Raw genomic sequence first — 18,213 nt, 5'->3', positions numbered from 1 at the left:
CTCAAAAACGCAGATTCCCCATGTTTAGTCCTGACTCTGGCACCAGCAGGAGGCCGGTCCATGTTTAGTCCTGACTCTGGCACCAGCAGGAGGCCGGTCCATGTTTAGTCCTGACTCTGGCACCAGCAGGAGGCCGGTCCATGTTTAGTCCTGACTGAACTCGAATAAAATGGAGCTTGCCGCGTGGATCGACACGGCCCGGCGCCGTGCCCCCAGGGGAGGAAAAATAGACTCGAGCATTCCATGGAATGAACATTCCATTCCATGGCTCGAGCCTAACAAGAATAAAGTCTTTACTACACAGTACTACATGTGTGTAGTACACACAGGAGTGTCGTCTGCATAATTGTGATAGGACACATTTTTTCTGTGTATCAACTGACATAACAGCATCATGTAGAAGCTGAATAGAAGAAGTCCCAGGACTGACCCTTGGGGCACCCCACAGCTCAATGTTATGTGGTCTGAGACACAGTTACCAATTTATTTAAGTATTTATTGACCTATGCTTAACCTTTGATAGAGTTGCTTATCAAAACCAAAATTAAAGAACATTTTGAATGTTTTTACAGCTCAAATTAAGTTACACATTTGCCAATTTGTTTTTCGTATTCCAGAGAGAGGGACAAGATGTACAAATGACATAAACAGAATTGCTTATCAAAACCGAAATTGGAGAACATTTTGAATGTTTTTTTAAAAAATTACACATTCACCAATTGCAACAGTTTTTATTTTTTGTTTTTTATATTCCAGAGAAAGGGACATGCCAGACTCCAGTGGGAACAGTTCTATCTATTTATTGCTGTTACGTGAGCTGTGCAGCAGAGGGCGCCTTCCCACCTCCATCCCTGGCCACGCAGCACTTCTGAGGTCTTTATAAGAGCAGGTCGGTGGGATTCGCCACAGCAGCACCAGCTCGTGTCAGGGATGGACGGTCTCCCGTGGGCTCTGATCCCGCTGCTGCTCAGTCTGCTCCGGCCCTGCGCCTCCGGGCTCCAGCTGGCACAGGTAAGGCCCCTGTTGATCCGTGCGCTCTTTCTACACATCACCATCATTCCCTTTTACTCTATTACACAGTGTTGTTATACTAGGCCTATGAGCTCCTATGGGCTCCTATGAGCTCCTATGGGCTCCTATGGGCTCCTATGGGCTCATATGCACACATTGTTTATTATGCTGTCTTTTTTAAGTCACATAAACTATCCAAGGATAAAATAAACACGAGTTATTGTAATTTATATATTTTTATATATAGGCTAAAAAAATCTAATTGTTTTATTTTATTTTCAGGATTCAGGGCAATAAATATGAATCTACATTTACCACTGCATTTGAAGGGTGCTTTAGTATTTTGCTTAACTTTAAAAATGTTCCTCATATCATTTTTGGACCCTGAAATTATTTCAGATCTAGGGACGGATCTGGGGAAATTAGCAAACTTGAATCTACAAAATATTCGTTTTAATTAGTGGTGGAAAGTTAAGTTATCTCTTTAAGATTCAAGACCAAGAAGATTCAAGTGGTTACTTTTTGACAGTCATGCCTAAAGGTTTCGAGGTTCGACAAATTCAATTTTGTCAATTCGGTAGCTTACGTTGACCAAAAAGCAACACACTTCTTTGTACTATAAAGGCCAGTAAAAACACATGGTAACCTAATGCCCAAAGTGTATCTTAATGCTCTGTTGACTCGGGGCCTGTTTTGTATCTGGCAGATGGTAAGTTCACTTTGCAGCCTCACAACACTTGTGCCATGAACATGTGGTACTGACATGTTATCTTATCACGCTCACATACTATTGTGGACACTGTGACAAAATACAGTCACAATACTATGTGTTGGTGATATGCCAAGTAAATAATCTTAAAGCCTAGAAAATTATTTAGATTTTGTCATGATTCATGCCCAAGTCCTCTGCCGTTTCTAAAAATTACACTTTGTGATGCGCTGAACACAATGCCATTATCAAAAAGCTTAATGTCACAGAGATTAGACCACAATTAAAAAGTATATTTTTACATATTTAAACAAGAATTGAAATGAGGTGCTGCTCATTATATTATCTTTTAGTTTATTGAATATACTGGAAAAAGTTAATACATTTGCATTTTTAAAACACGTATAATTAAACCAGTCAAAACGATCACGCAGCAGGCTACACAAAGAAAAACATGCTCGAAATAGATGGGGCTGATTTGCATATTCATTCATTCATTCATTCACACAAAAGTCTTAATCATGACTTTTATTTAGCTGTGAAAATGTGAACTTTAATTGCTGGTTTCCATGTGCCACATCAGCGCTGTGGCTCATCCAGCGATGGCACCATTCACAAATACCAGGCGACGACACTGAACGGCAGCCACACTGTGAGTCTGGAGAGCCTCAGAGGAAGGAGCGTCCTCTTCGTCAACGTGGCCACTTACTGAGGCTACACCTACCAGTACGTGGGTGAGTAAAGAAGCCAGTGGTGGAAAGTAACCAAAGTAGTAGTACTGTGCTTAAGTAAAATGTATCTGCACATTTCACGGAGCGTACTTTTTACTTCACTACATTTGAGAGCAGCAGGTATCTGTACTTGCTATTGCGCTTCATTTTTTTTATTGAACTGAAGATAAATAAATGAATGAATAAAATAAATAAAATAAATAAAATATATTAAATAAATAAAATAAATAAAATAAATAAAATAAATAAAATAAATAAAATAAATAAAATAAATAAAATAAATAAAATAAATCAATATTTCTTTACTGTTTGAGACAACCTGAAATAGCTGAGGGGTTATTGGGGTGTTATGTAATACACACTGGCAAATACAAAGACTCACATGAAGACACTGTGTACGTGTGTGTTTGAGTGTGGGTACGACACTGAACAAACATAAGTGACCGTTGTTTTCCATTGGCAAGGCTCTGTTGCTGTTGATGCCAGAAATTGTGTGGGTATAAATCACATGTTATGAAAGATATTGAATGTAATAGATATTATTTAAGTTGTTTTCCCTTTTATTTTATCTGTCTTTTGTTCCACCGATTGTAAATGTAACAGCCGGTTGAAGGACAGTACTGGGAGTAGGTGTTTTATAAGCTTTTCCTACCGCCTTTTACAAGCTTTTCCTACCGCCTTCTCCTTTTGTTTATTGTGTTTTTTTTTTACTGTCTATCTGTGGCACATTAGTTGCTCAAATAAAGACAGAATTAATGCTTTTTTTGGCTCCTGTATCTGTACTTTTACTACAAAACTGAGTACTTCTTCCATCACTGAAAGAGGCAAACAGCAGCAGCATAGAGTAAAGAATGGAAAAAATACAGCTATTTATTATTCTTTGTGTTTATTTATTTATCTGCTACTAAATTTTTGCACTTTAGTAAACCGTATCAAACATGTACCTACTTAAGTGTCTGAATCTGAATTTAATACAATTACTGCATCGTTCCAATTCCATTTGAGTGAAAAATAAGTCACTCAACAGTAAATTCACAGATAATAATTAAAGTTTAACATAATTAAAGCCTTTTTATCATAATTATGTTTTTTGCAGTTTAACTCTTCAAAGTGGCTGGCAAAAGTAACAACACTGTTTTATTTATTTTTTTAACCCTTTTGGAATGAGTTTTGGGAAAGTCTCACAAAATAAACCAATGCAATTGTGTTTTTCCACCCAGAATTGAATGCACTTCATGAGGAACTACATCAACTCGGGCTCACAATCCTCGCCTTCCCGTCTAATCAGTTCGGGAAGCAAGAGCCGGGGCAAAAGCATGAGATTCTGCCAGGTTTAAAGTAAGCAAACATCCTAAAGCTACCAACCTCACTGCTACTTCAGCAAAGGAAAAGTATGAAACGTGGTTAAAACACTCAAATTAAACACTCAAAGTGGTAGCAAGAGTCTTAACAAAGTAGAAAGTAATACCACTGCTATTTAAATATTCTCCTACTGTTTATATAGAATTCTTATCAGAGAAAGATTACTGTCATCTAGGGACTCACTGCTGCGTGAAACAATGAATAATAATAGTAAGATGTAAACTATAAGACATGCATAAACATTTCTAATAAATCTACCAGTACTTCATCCATTGCGATACGACGTGTGTGTATTAGAAAAATGCAGTATTTTCTTAATTCTCCAGGGTTTAAAAAAAAAAAGTATCCAAACACACGACACAGTAGAACAAAATGAACCGTGACATTGAATCTTCTGAAACGTAAACCTCCCCTAAGCTGTAGAGAAGTATTTGCAGTATCACGTACTTGAGATTCTGCTGCTGGAATCCTTTTTTAATTAAGTCCAAAACCCCTCACTTCAAGTTAAAAACACTACCTCCTGAACAATCTGAAGCAATCGTTTTTGTTTTGCACAATCCAACATTAAGCTAATTTAAAGTAAAGTCCTGTTTATGTTTCCTTTGATAGTTTTCTTTACTTTTCACTGTCACTGATCTTTGTTCTCTTTGTTTGTGTTGTAGGTATGTCAGACCAGGCAATGGATTTGTGCCAAACTTTCTGTTATTTGAGAAGGGAGATGTAAATGGACAAAATGAACACCCAGTTTATACTTTCCTCAAGGTAATTCCCATGTGGATTAAACAAACAAAGCATTATGAACAGATATCCCAATACACAACATAAACTATCTTGATATCAGAGAACAGAGCAGCAACTTTATCTTCTGAAACTGTTCCACTTGGTACGAGGATGATCCATAAAAGCTGGTTCATTATCACTATAGCAACTTCCATCCATCCATCCATCCATCCATCCATTTTCTACCGCTTGTTCCCTTTCGGGGTCGCGGGTGACTGGAGCCTATCCCAGTGACTTCGGGCCTTAGGCGGGGTACACCCTGGACAGTAGCCAACTCGTCGCAGTATACTATATACTATATCAACTATATATAACTATGTATTTTGGGGGTTTGTCAAGTTTTCTTTACTACCACCAACAACTCATTCCCTTATTCCATGTGGTTGTGTTTACATGGAGCACATTCACATATGGATATGCACAGCAGTAATATGTACTCATATACACTCACACGTGCGTACATACACATACTTACAAATGTGCATACAACCACATACACATGTGTTATTGTTATTGTAGTATGATCATATTTTAGCTGTAGATGGTCAAATAAATAACTTCTATGACTCCATTATTAACTACTTAAGTGATTCACTGTTTCAGCAACATTTTTTTAATAATATTGTACATTTTGAAAAGGGTTTACTGGTATTTTTGTGTCAGTGTGATTTAGTAGTTTCAATATTATCGTGAATTGGGATGTCTTCTGTAGAAATATATCGTAATTCGTTATTGTGACAGGTCTGCTGGTGCCTCAATGTTCATTCATTGGACCAGTATAGCAATCAATCACTGCAGACTTCCAGGAATCATTGTTCACAAAATGTTTACTGCAAGTCACTTGTGAGACAGTGAAGTGAATATCGTTATAGTTTTGAATTTCATTTCTTTTGTCACAATCTTGAGTACAACTTCTACATAGGGCTGCGAGATTATCCACGACAGTCACGCAATGAACAAATCGCAAAAACTGCACATTTGTAAGCGCCATTTTTTCCACAAGCAACAAAATATATTGTTCTGCATCTTCTAATCACTTCTAATCCTGTGGTTTAGATCTGAGCAAATGTACATGTGATTATTTTTATTCTTTTGTCAGTTCAAAGTTCTATTTCAGTGTTTCGGCCAAATCATCTCAGTTTAAAATGTGAACTTTAACCAAATTCCCCAATTAAAACATAATGAATCTAATTGTAATTGCAATACTTGTCAGAATAAATCGGAATTAGAATTTTTTCCTAAATCGTGCAGCCCGACTTCTTCAGCTGTACAATTAGGAATTTGTTTAATTTTGAATTTTCATTTATTTCTTTATTCATTAACCTCTATTTTATCAGGCACATTCACATATTGTTAAAAACACCCTATGTGTGACCCTCCTGGCACCCAAAAAGGCCATGCAGCCTTGGCATCGTGGTGGGTGAGCCTGCCACAACCTGAAGTGGATCTCAGAGCAGTGATATTCAGTGTCTAAGGATTTCAGGCTTTTCACAGTTGCATTTATATCGAAAATTATATGATATCTTGTGTTCTTTATTCCGTGCAGAGTGTTTGCCCCCCAGTAGGCGACAACTTTGGCAGCATAACTGGCCGACTCTTCTGGGAACCTATCAAAGTGAACGACATCAAGTGGAACTTTGAGAAGTTTCTGGTGGGTCCGGATGGGAAGCCTGTGATGAGATGGCACCCCAGCGTGGAGGTGTCTCAAGTTCGAGCCTTCCTCATCGTTTACTTGCGCAGCTTGTCTCAAAAGAGGCAGTAGATTTAGATTATGTGCTGTTGTTGTGCAAAGTGATGGCTTGTAGATTCTGTCGTAAGGAAATGTCACGCTGAATGAAGAGGAGGCACGAAAGCAGTGCGTCTGCGGTGTCTCTTTGGAGTCTGGGTGCAGGGCAGGTCCTTGGTGCATTCGGAGCTGCCCTGTAAAGCCCAGGAGCATGTCATTCCCCTCCAACACCAGCACCTACAAGCCATTCATTTTAAATAATTCATTATGTTCAATAAATCATGCAAAGAAATATGTGTTGCCTAATTCTTTATTCACAGATGGATTGTAGAGGATTGCAATGCCATGTTGTATTGCAATGCGATGTTGTATTGCAATGCCATGTTGTATTGCAATGCCATGTTGTATTTCAGTTTCAACAATAACTAAACCTGGCAACATTCCAAAATACCCATTTGATATTTTCAGCTAATTATAGGTAATTATAACAATTGTAATTATTACGATATAATTATTATAATGTTATACAGCAGATGTGTCCAATCCGGTAGATGATGAAATGTTTGATTATTGTTAGTGTGGCAGCTTTTACCTCCTAATTCACCATTTTACTGGTCTGCTCTTGACCACAATGACCACTTTGTGTGACAGTTCTGTTTTGTGTGTCGGTGTAAAGATGATCACAAGGATATTTCACCCCGGAGAGACTCTGGAGAGACAGAAACAGGAAGGAGCATTTAGAAAGCTGTATTACTTCTTCTAAATTAAGCATGAGGGTTTGAACATGGTGAGTGCTGATTGGATGCAGAGGAGGAGCGCAGTATGGCAGGGGGAGTAACTCTGGTGCGTTGATGGAGGCTGGAAGGCAGGTGAGCTCTGGCTGGTGGAGCAGCGGACGTAGATGGGATAGAGTTGTGGATTACAATGTACAACACTGCTAGAGTAAGTAACACTTGGGTTTATATCAATCATCACGTTTTACAATTTAGCATATAAAAGTATTGTTGCAGGTACAATTTAACTCCGAGTTAACCTCTGGGTTGGGCCCTCAGACATGTTATGTATTTATTTTTGTTCACCATCTGACCAAAGGGAAAAATCAAGCTCATAGGCATTTAAGTTATAAAAAGAAAGCTGTACCCACTTATTTCCAGAAAAATCAACCATTTTGGGATGAATCAGAGTCAGATGAATCATCTGTTCTCCAAACCGACAAATACATACATAACATACATAAGCCTAAAATTCACACACACTAAATATATTCCACCAGTACATTTGTTAACTTTACCTAAATCTGTGAAAAAGTCTAAACCCACCAAATGTGCCCCCCAGACACAAGCAGAGGCCAAGACTACAGTGTTTGTTTGAACTCCTAAAGGTTCAGAAACAACTTCAATTTAAATTGGAGGTCATTTGAGACAGATGTTTTTGGCAAAAAAAGGCCCTCTGGATATTAAAAAAGATGCTGAAGTCTTAAACCCTGTGGACTCACTCAGAGTGTGCTGGTGCGCTGACGGCGACAGTGGAGGTAGACAGAGATGGGGTGAATGAAAGCCAAAAGACTCAGGATCGTCAGGCCAACGTTCACCTGTCACAAGAAGAGAAAATGTGTGTGAGCTTTGCAAACAACTCAAGACTCATTTCAAATATTTGGTGTTGAACTCACATAAAAAGGGTCTCCATTCAGAACATCTTTCACCAGTGTGACACAGGGATACTGCAGGATGGAAAACAGTGCAGACAGAGCCATAATCAGGCCAAACAGCTTCCCAAAGTGGCACGATGGGAAACTGTAACATAAAAACAGGCATAAATTAATGGATGGATCCAGTAAGAAATGGTAGTTTTGACTTCCACCTGAAAGTCTAAGGAGCCGGTCTGAGAAACTGACTAAGCCGGAAACTGCCCGGCCTTTGTTTATCTAATAAACCTGTTTGCCTTTCATAAACACTCTTATTACACTATGTTTAGAGATATACCCTGTGGTAAATTTGTATCCACATATAACAGTCAAGTTGCAATTTGTTTAAAAAAAAAAAAAAAAGTAGAAAGTTACAAGAGGTTTTCAAATGGAATCCCTCTACTTCGTCTGTCAATAAGCTGCATTTCATTGTGCTGTGATTCCCCAACTTGAGTCAGCGCCCAAAGCTCTTGCTCTCTTACTATAGCAACATGTTTCCACCTACATGTTACTACAGCAACATGTAGGTGGAAAAAAAGACATTTAAAATGCCATCAATATCTCTTATTTAAAACATGTGGATTTGAAGTTAAATATGCACTATGTAACTTTCTGGTGGAGGGTCATTCACCTGCTTGTGACCACGGAGAGAGGATGGCTTTGTCTGGCATTAAAACCAACTATCTCCTTAGAAACAAGCAGGTGACCACCCGGTCAAGTTACAGGTCAGATTTGTGGAGAGGAGGCCCACTGTGAAAATGTATGTTTTTATGTATTTTTGTGCAAAAAACACCTAAAGACAGCCAAGTTTAATGCCATACTGTGGAATATTCCAGGCAAATCAATAGCATCTCCATAAATATAAGCAAAGAGTGGACTCCCTGCCAAGTGTTCCATAGCGCACATTAAATATGAACTCAAAACAAATCGAACTGAAAATAAACTTGAGCAAACAGATCAATGCAGAGAAACATCGAGGCCAACTGACGTGTCATATTGAATGTATTTGTTGACTTTGACAGTCAATCAAAACTAAACATTATGAAACTCTAACAAACTTATTTAAATAAATTATTGGCGGACTGAGGCTTCAACTGACAAATCACATTTTTAACAGTTTAAATAATGAAAATAAATCAGATAACGACTAGCATGACTCAAACGGGGGAATAACCGGGACAACTTACACGCAACTGACACCTTTTTACAGTAATCTTGGATGAACCAGTTTCTGTCTTAAGGTGTTGCCCGGTTTACAACACACAGGAATGTCATGATGTCTAGAATCCTTTGTAGTTTGTGAGACTGTCCAGAAACGTAAGGATTAGAGCGACAATTACTTTTTGGTTCTGTCTGGCTTTTTGTCTTTTTTATCTCTGTCGAGCATCTTTTGGACGAAAGTCAAACTGTCCAGATGACCACATTTGAAACATTTTCTATGATGGACCACTCCTGGACGAATGAGGGATTGCACTGACTAATTACAGAGATAATAAGCATAAACCAGGACAACAAATCTGCAACCTGAATCGAGTGAACGCAACCTACAGACACCTTTTCTAGAATGAATTGATCAAGTCGCGTGTCGGTGGTCACGTCTCATCACGCGTCCTCGGGCTCCTACGGTCTGACCGAGGATGTTTCAGGTGCCACCGTTCGGTCCGTACTCACGCCACGCTGATGAAGGCCGCGTTGCCGCCGTAGAGGAAGGAGCGGTTGAGCACCTGCAGGATGAAGGTGACGTACTGCAGGGGCAGACTGGGGATGGTGGCGCACAGGGAGAACATCAGACACTGAAACGCGGTCAGGGCCAGGGACAGCACCGAGGATCGCAGGTCGGCGTCGCGCTCACTCTCTCCTGCACAAACAAAAACAACACAACACATGAACTTGAGAGGGAACAAAAGACAATGCAATGAAGTATTAGTTATAGAGTGAAACGAGGAGGCTAAGTCTATCTACTATATTTACCAGTTATTTATTATATACTAAATTGATTAAAAGGCCAGTGGTGGTCGAAATACTGCTTTTCATTACTTGAGTAAAAGTAGAGGCACACCTGGTCCAATACAAGTAAAAGTAGCTCAGGCAAATTATCAAAGTACTGAAGTATTTGCTCTAGAATTACTAGAATGACATATTTTACAAATGGTTTTATAAAGCATTATGATCGATAACTTTGCGGCTTCAAAAATAATGAAATACAGTCAGCTCCTTCTAAAAAAAAGATGCAAATTGCTTGGCTTAAACCTGTTCAAATCACCCTGTAAAATTAGTATAAATTATGTAAAGGATTAGATTAGAAAGACATAATAGCTGTGGCTACAACAATGCAATTTCATTTCAGTTCAATTATTTTATTCTCGCTTAACACTACCAAATTGAATGAGTGAATGTATGATTCACAAAACTGTAAAGCAACTTAAAGTGTCAGGAAAAGCACTATATAACACTAATGCCATTACCATTCAATATATCTTTGCAACACCACATTACATCAATATACTTCTGCTTAGTAGACCAACTGATTTTTATTTCCCTCTCCGTGGTTCTTCTTTGTCGGCCAAATAAGGGCACGTGACTGAAGTTTCTCAATCAAAATCGAGTAAAAAAATATATACCAGCATTTCTCATAGAAGACAATAAAGCATTATCTTATCTTATCTTAAAGATAAGTCAGCAACAAAAAGTGTCAATAAATCAATAAAATAAATATACATTTACAATACAAGTACATTTATGTATATTGTTGCAATATAGCCCATAGTTTCGGACATCTCCAGGAAGTAAGGAGAATGCTCCCTTTATTTAAAAAGAATGATAAAGGTTAATGTTGTGTTTAGTGTTACCTGCAGCTCGTGGTTTGCCCTTGTGTCTGTCCATGATGAGGCCATTCCAGGGGGCGCACAACACTCCACACATCTGAGTGACGGCAAACGCATTGATGTACTGGCTCACTGCAACAACACACACACATGCAGTGATTAGATCATTTCACATATATATGCAGAAGAGGGGAAAGTTATACTCAATTACAAGCACATAAAACTATCCAAGTCCATGCTCGTTATTGCTATCTTTACTTTCTTACGTTTTACTTTCAGCCAGTGAAATTCAAACACGCAAACTTTGTTCACTGCATGTCTCCAGGGCAAGACCAGGGCCATGATTTCAATTCAGGAAAATCCAACTTAAAGGTGCACTAGGCAACTGTTTTAGTACATCACCTGCATGTCTCCATGGAGATGTGGCTTTGCCTGTAGTGTTCACCAGTATGGTATTAAAATGGAGACAGGTGTCAGATCTGTGGAGAGGCGACTGCTCAGCCCTCTCTGAGCACTAAAATCGCCCATCGTAACATAAATCCTACTGTGTTTAATGCCATGCAGTGGAACATTCCAGGCAAAACAATAACATCTTTAATCGAAAAGTTACGCAGTGCATCTTTAAGTCGTTTTGGAGGCAACACATGAACAATATGTATAAAACCAAGATTGGAATAGAAATTGTTGGTTCATCTACAAGTAAAATTACAGTCCATAACCTGCATTTTGAGCTTATTGGTCACTGTTCCTCTGGTTATATATAGAGCTGTACCCAGTGCAGGCTCCCCCGCCGTGAGCCTCTGCAGCATGGGGTTGAGTGTGCCGATAAACAGATAGTGACGCAGCTGCATCACTGACAGCCAGATGACGTGCAAAAAGAAGAACCGTGACAGCAGACACTCACGGAAACTCTTCTCTGGAGAACAAAGAAATAAGTATCAGAACATCAGAACTGTTGTATGTTGATTGCAATGAGGTATAAATTAAACTAGAGCGCTATTGTTGGCCATCTTGTGATAGTGAGAAGTTTTTCACTAAATTCTGAAAATGAATATGTAAGTTTGTCATATTGTATGTTTGCATCATACACTTTTATTTCACTCACTCCAATTAATAGGTTTTAATTGGCATTTATGTGTTGATTTATTTATTGTGTACTTGAGGATCACCTGCTTAAAATCCCTGCCCTATGCTGTGCTAATTTGAGTGATTCAGGATTGCTTGAGGCGTATTTGGAGACCTTGTTTCAGAGGGATGTCTGTTTCCGACGGCGCTTCCTCTGAAGATGCTTTCGCAATGCCGGACTCTGTGGATGGCTCTAGACTCTGAAACGTGGATCGGCCACAGGAAATCCTGACAAGAACAAGGTTAATATTGAACTCAGAGTACACCATCGTCGTTATAATCATAAACTCTTTGTTTGTTTCAAGTTTTGAGGCTATTGTTTAAGCTTTTCTCGGGCAATGAAAGGAGAACTGTTGAATTCAGACTGAAAAATACGAGTCTTCTATCATGAAAGCATTAAATAGACAATAGAGATGTGGATATTATTTTAGGTTAACAAAATATGAAAGCTAAAATAAAAAAAAAAACTATAAAACTTTTCACTTTTTCATTTTAGATATGCGTAAAATCAACTCGAAACTGTCCATAGTATGGCATTAAACGTTGCTTTCTTCATAGATACGAGGTGTCACAATCCAATATGTCAAAGATAATGTTTCTCAAGGTGTATCGGAGCAATTAAGCGTTCACACTTATCCTTGCTGGGTCCAGGTTTGAGCCCAGTTTAGTCCAGATTTAAATATAGTTTAGTTCTGCAATCCTCCCGTAATTCTGAGTTCAAAATTCCCAGTCCCATATTCCCAGTTTAATCCCAATTTTGATGTGGTCCATGCGTAAGCGGGCAGCAGAGGCTAATTAGTAGTAGGCTAATTCTGGTACTTTTACAGAAATGTTCATGAATGTACATGCCCCTGTTAAATAAACTAAAACAAAATAAAAGTGTGAATCCGCCCTAAAATACCTGCAGCTGACTAAATGTACGATTGTCAAGGTTAATGTAAAATTATGGAGGATTCCAAGCAAAACATCTATGGAAAATAATGTAAAAGGTATATGTATTGTGTTTGAGGAGCCATACCCGTAGGTGTATTTTTCGGGCAGTGGGTAAGGGATGAATTTCAAAGGTAGAAGGAAGAAGGTCCTGAGCACATGGAAGACACTACAGGCCGATAAGAAGAGAAACGAGGCCAGGAGGGGGATACCGGCCTCATGTAACAGCTGAAAACCATTCAGTGAGAAAATGAGCAAAACAAATGAAAAGCTGTGCCACTTTTTAGCTGATTCTGTCACCTTGAGGATGAGGAAAAGTGCAGAGGAAGAATCAAATGCGCCGTTGTAGAGCGTGATGATTGTGGAGCGACGAGCACCAAACAGGTTTCCCACCTTTAAAAACAAGAGTGTTTATCTAACTATCAGAACTAGCTACTTTTGAGAGGGGAGAATATGTTTAGATTGGACCAAATAAGTGGAATGTTTGAAATAGTTTTGAATGTTTATGTATTTCATGCCTAAAAATGATAATATGTGTAATTAAATGTATCACGAAACATCAGTATGGAAGAAATGCTCAATTTTGTAGTAGAAAAAAAAGTAAAAGTACAGATACAAGAGAAAAAATTTACTCAAGTAAAAGTGTCACATGTAAAAATGTACTTAAGCAAAAGTATTAGATGGTTTAAAATCATGTTTAAAATGTTACTTTCAGAATAAAAAGTAAAAGTGCAGATTTCTGATAACTATTGAAGTAGTGAAATCAATTCCTCAATGTTTCTACACTTTTCACATGCATATTCTTGTTTGCTAGTCAGGACTTGAACTCAAAACCTTTTGGCAGAACGTCACAATGAATGTGCCAAAAAAAAAAAAAACTACTCAAACCAAACAGAGAGTACTTTTTTACTTTCCAGATCTTTTCAAATATTGTGTGGAGTAGAAACCACATGTACCTGCTCTCAGATGTAGAGAAGTAAAAGTATTCAGTGTAAAATACAGCTACCTAAAAAAAAATGTAAGTGCATTACTTTGTTTTTTTTTATACCACAGCAAAATATTGAGCAACAAAGACAAAAAGCAGGTATATGTACGTAGTATTACCACTTAATAATGCCAGTACTGTAAGGACACATTTTCAGTCATGTCCTTACCTGCATGTTTGAGATTAAGAGCAAGCTTCCACCCGCGGCCAATGAACTCATGGCTGGGAAAAGCAGCACGGAGAGATCTAGTGAAAAAGACAACTCTTAGATATACAAACAAACAACTTTATAACGCAAAGAGCCCAAAATAAAGTTGTTCTGATTTTACCTGCATATGACAAGGCCACAAACAGTGTTCCCATGGTGTAAAGAAAACTGGAAAGACAAAGAAAACTTTAAATATTCATTACATCTCTAAACATGCCTTCGAAGATGGAAAAGCGCTATATAAATACAATGAAATAGCACCACTTCGCTTGCTGGGAAGTAATGAATTCCAGATTTTGAGATGTAATATGTTTTTGGACAGCTGTAGAAAAATCTGAAATATGGACAAGGTTTGCCAAAGTGCAGCAGATGGGAGGACACTGTGGTGTTTATTGCATGTTTAATGTGCGTTGGTTCTCCTTGCTCCTTCTAAACTCTATAACCTTTTGCCCATCTTCTTAAGCAACATCTGTTTATTAACCCAGATTATGTCCAAATCCGTTAAAACAAAGTGGTAGAAAGACACCCATGAGTTTTTCATTAAAGTGGGTGGAGGAACAACAAAAGAGGTGGAATGCAAATAGATGTGAAGTCGGAGAGCGGAGACGTGGATGAAGTCAGACTAAGCAGGGACGCACAGGAAATTAAAATGGGTCAAGAAAGCAAAAATGTTTTTACTAAGGCTTTGTGTGACTATGTGGACATTTTCTATCAATCTTACAAATTGAAAGTGTGTATTATATTATTAAAATGCAGTTGGACCATCTAATGTTTGTTTGTATCTCAATTAAAAACAATAATGTCGCTATTCAAATAAATAATCGTAGTTAAAATTAACTAATTTCCACAAAGTTCTCAGTCAGGCAATTTATTATTTCTTGATTTCTAAGGACTTTGTGAAAACTTTTCAGGGAATTGTCATAGCTTTAAATAAGTTTGTAATACTACCATGTAAAAATGTGTTTATTAAAAGAAGATACACAAGTTACACATGTTAATATTTGACTATTCCGTCATCTGGTCACAACCTATAGTTTGAGTGAGATATTTGTGACTGGATAGTCTAAGTTTATTTTCATTTCATTTTATTTTTTTGCTTGCACTTGGTGGAGACAAATAAAATATCTTGGGAGCTTTGATAGCTGTGCAGAGCCCTTTATTCCCACAACATACAGTAATTAACCTTCCTCTTGAACTATCTAGTCACAAAAAGCTCACTCAAACTAGTGGCAGTGACCCATTGATCCAATAATGAAGTAAAGAATAGGCAAACATTAACAAGTTAAAAGTAAATAAACGCCACAAATACACTCACATTCCAAAGAGGCGCGCCACTGCGGTCCCGAAGTGGTCAAAAAAGAAACCATTGGGCAGCGTCAGAAAGTTGTTTAAGAAAGATGCAATAGTGAAGACCAGAGAAAACTGCTCATCCTGTCCACGACAATCTGCAAATAAACAGGAGAAACACTGAAAAAGAGGCAGAGGAGTCCTCACTTTCATGCTCAAAAACATAAAGAGAGGGGAAGACATGCAGTTAATCGTCATAGTCACGACACTGCGGCCAGCTACACTTGAAGTCTGGCATACAACCACCCAACAACAGGGAAGCACACATCGTTCACTTCTACATGACTCGATACAGGAGTTAATGTCACTAATACTAAACATCTCTGGGAAAGTGGATGATTTAAATACCTAGTGCGTGGGTGACATTGATTGTAGTGGAGTTCACACACAATGAACTGAAATATCCTTCACTTTTAAGGACAAAAACAAGGGACGCCCATCCAAACACTGCCCCGGCAAAACACAGGCACTCGACCAGACCCGTTGCAAAGGTGAGCCATCTGCGGACGTGCGAACAGCGCTTCAGACACAGCATCGTTTCAATCTGAACAACCTGGGATCAACCTAAAACACACGCAATGGAAAAAGATGACAGGCTGTAATTACTCTAAAACTATCATAAAACTTTCAGCTGTGGTCATACATTTTACTATAACTAGTTAGAAACAAAAAAAAGTACCTTCAAATATCTCTGATCTAAAGTGTTATTATTTTTCTCAGCTCTATATTTTTACAGCCAAGAGTCATTGCAGCACAGTTCTATCACGCCAAGTCTGTACTTGAGTAACTTTTCAAGAAGTTGTGCTTCTTCCAGTACAGTTTTGACACTATATATTTATTACTAAATGTATTGAGTCCTTCCACTGTGAGTAAACCTATAAATGACAAACATTGTTGACAATATGAAATAATTTGAACATTTCTGTTTCTTGCTGCGCTCATTCAGGATACATTTTTGTTCCTATCCTTTCAAAATACCTGATTTTGTGCATTATCTAATGTCTGTCCTTCCAATTACATAAAATTATACATCAGATGTTTCTCTTACTTGCTCAGTTACTCTTACTTGAGTAATAGTTTTCCTAAATACATTTTTACTCTTACTTGAGTCAATTCTTGGACATCTGCTTTGAACATTGAGTCCTATTATTTTTTAAATAGCTTTACTCTTATTTGAACACATTTTACATTTTTTGCCACTCTTCCCACCTCTGGCAACAAGACATCATTATACAATTACCATTGTAAAATATAGACATACATATAGAAAAATAGGTCAAAAATAAGCCAATTAAGCCTTGGTAAAAGGTTAATAATTTACCTAAAAACAAACATGCATTCAAACATCAATAGCACCCTGTATTTTTTATGTCCCAGTACAAATGATTACAAATATTGACAGGGCTTAAAAGTTAGCACACAATCATTTGGTTTATAGTGAGTAAATAAACCAGAACATGCACTGACATGTAACAGTAAACATGACCAAACAACAAGAACATATAACTTCGTAAAGGACTTACAGTTCAAGCTCTGATGATAGTTCTCACATCGCTGATTCCTCTCTGCCCAGCTGCTTTTATGAAGTATGTCTTCCTCTTCCAACAGAACTGTTCCCGCCCCTTTCTGTTTCCTCTGTGGGTTTCAATCATTATCTGTGCAAACAAACTGGAGTGACTTGTCCAGTGGAAAAGGGTTCACAACCTGGGACCACAAACTGCATTAACACACCAAACAGCCTGAAATGACACTGTCATGACAATGTCACTTTATGACATCTAATTATACAATTCATATTTGTAATATTGAAGGCAATCAACTGAATCAGACCAGTCTAACTACTGTACTAGGATAAAATGAGTTTTATTGAGAACAGTCGAACACAGACACACACACACACACACACACCTACACACACACACACACACACAAACACACACACACACACACCTGCACACACACACACACACACCTACACACACACACACACACACACCTACACACACACACACAAACACACACACACACACACACACCTGCACACACACACACACACACACACACACCTACACACACACACACACACACACACTCACACCTACACACGCACACACCTACACACACACACACCTACACACACAAACACACACACCTGCACACACACACACACACAGCTACACACACACAAACACACACACACACCTGCACACACACACAAACACACACACACACTCACACACACACACACACCTACACACGCACACACCTACACACACACACACACGCACCTACACACGCACACACCTACACACACACACAAACACACACACACTCACACACACACACACCTACACACGCACACACCTACACACACACACACACACAAACACACACACACACAAACACACACATACACACAAACACACACATACACACAAACACAAACACACACACACACACATACACACACACACACACACACATACACACACACACACATACACACACACACACACACCTACACACACACACACCTACACACACACACACACACACACCTACACACACACATACACACACACACACACACACACACACACACACTGGGAAAGATGACAGATTCAAGATAATTGTCAGGTCTCCTACAAACTATCCAGACTCCTCATTTGAGTCATATAGTTTTGTTCATCTAAAACAAAGCAAAACTGTTCATTCTTGTCATTTGTATTATTATTAAATTGGAAAAACAAAGTAAGATTTAGAGATTCATCCAAGAATTTAGAGTTGTAT

The 18,213-nt window shown here is 38.4% G+C and overlaps 2 protein-coding genes across 3 annotated transcripts; one reads left to right on the top strand and one right to left on the bottom strand.

Moving 5' to 3' along the window:
• The first annotated feature begins 854 nt into the window (after positions 1-854).
• Positions 855-6,611, top strand: gpx3 (glutathione peroxidase 3). Its single transcript, XM_072439732.1, has 5 exons — positions 855-1,011; positions 2,304-2,454; positions 3,672-3,789; positions 4,476-4,575; positions 6,140-6,611. Exons 1-5 carry the CDS (start codon positions 931-933, stop codon positions 6,353-6,355), a joined length of 666 nt encoding a protein of 221 aa, XP_072295833.1. The 5' UTR covers positions 855-930; the 3' UTR covers positions 6,356-6,611.
• An 84-nt stretch (positions 6,612-6,695) lies between these two features.
• Positions 6,696-16,983, bottom strand: LOC140354619 (equilibrative nucleobase transporter 1-like). Of its 2 annotated transcripts, XM_072439731.1 has the most exons (14): positions 16,947-16,983; positions 15,772-15,987; positions 15,392-15,521; positions 14,198-14,244; positions 14,038-14,114; positions 13,184-13,276; positions 12,972-13,111; positions 12,069-12,181; positions 11,601-11,744; positions 10,853-10,960; positions 9,675-9,861; positions 7,989-8,112; positions 7,815-7,910; positions 6,696-7,028 (listed from the first exon to the last, which is right to left on the bottom strand). In XM_072439731.1, exons 2-13 carry the CDS (start codon positions 15,956-15,958, stop codon positions 7,815-7,817), a joined length of 1,446 nt encoding a protein of 481 aa, XP_072295832.1. In that variant the 5' UTR covers positions 15,959-15,987; positions 16,947-16,983; the 3' UTR covers positions 6,696-7,028. The 2 variants fall into 2 exon arrangements, with proteins under 2 accessions (XP_072295832.1, XP_072295831.1); XM_072439730.1 differs by lacking the exon at positions 16,947-16,983 and having other exon boundaries at positions 15,772-16,016.
• Positions 16,984-18,213: the final 1,230 nt, after the last annotated feature.

This window comes from Eucyclogobius newberryi, unplaced genomic scaffold, assembly GCF_026437365.1.
Source record: "Eucyclogobius newberryi isolate DKJ021-1_F unplaced genomic scaffold, fEucNew1.0.hap1 SCAF_11, whole genome shotgun sequence".
Lineage (NCBI taxonomy): Eukaryota > Metazoa > Chordata > Actinopteri > Gobiiformes > Gobiidae > Eucyclogobius > Eucyclogobius newberryi.
The sequence above is the reverse complement of the archived record's forward strand: the minus strand, read 5'-3'. Positions and strand labels throughout refer to the sequence as shown.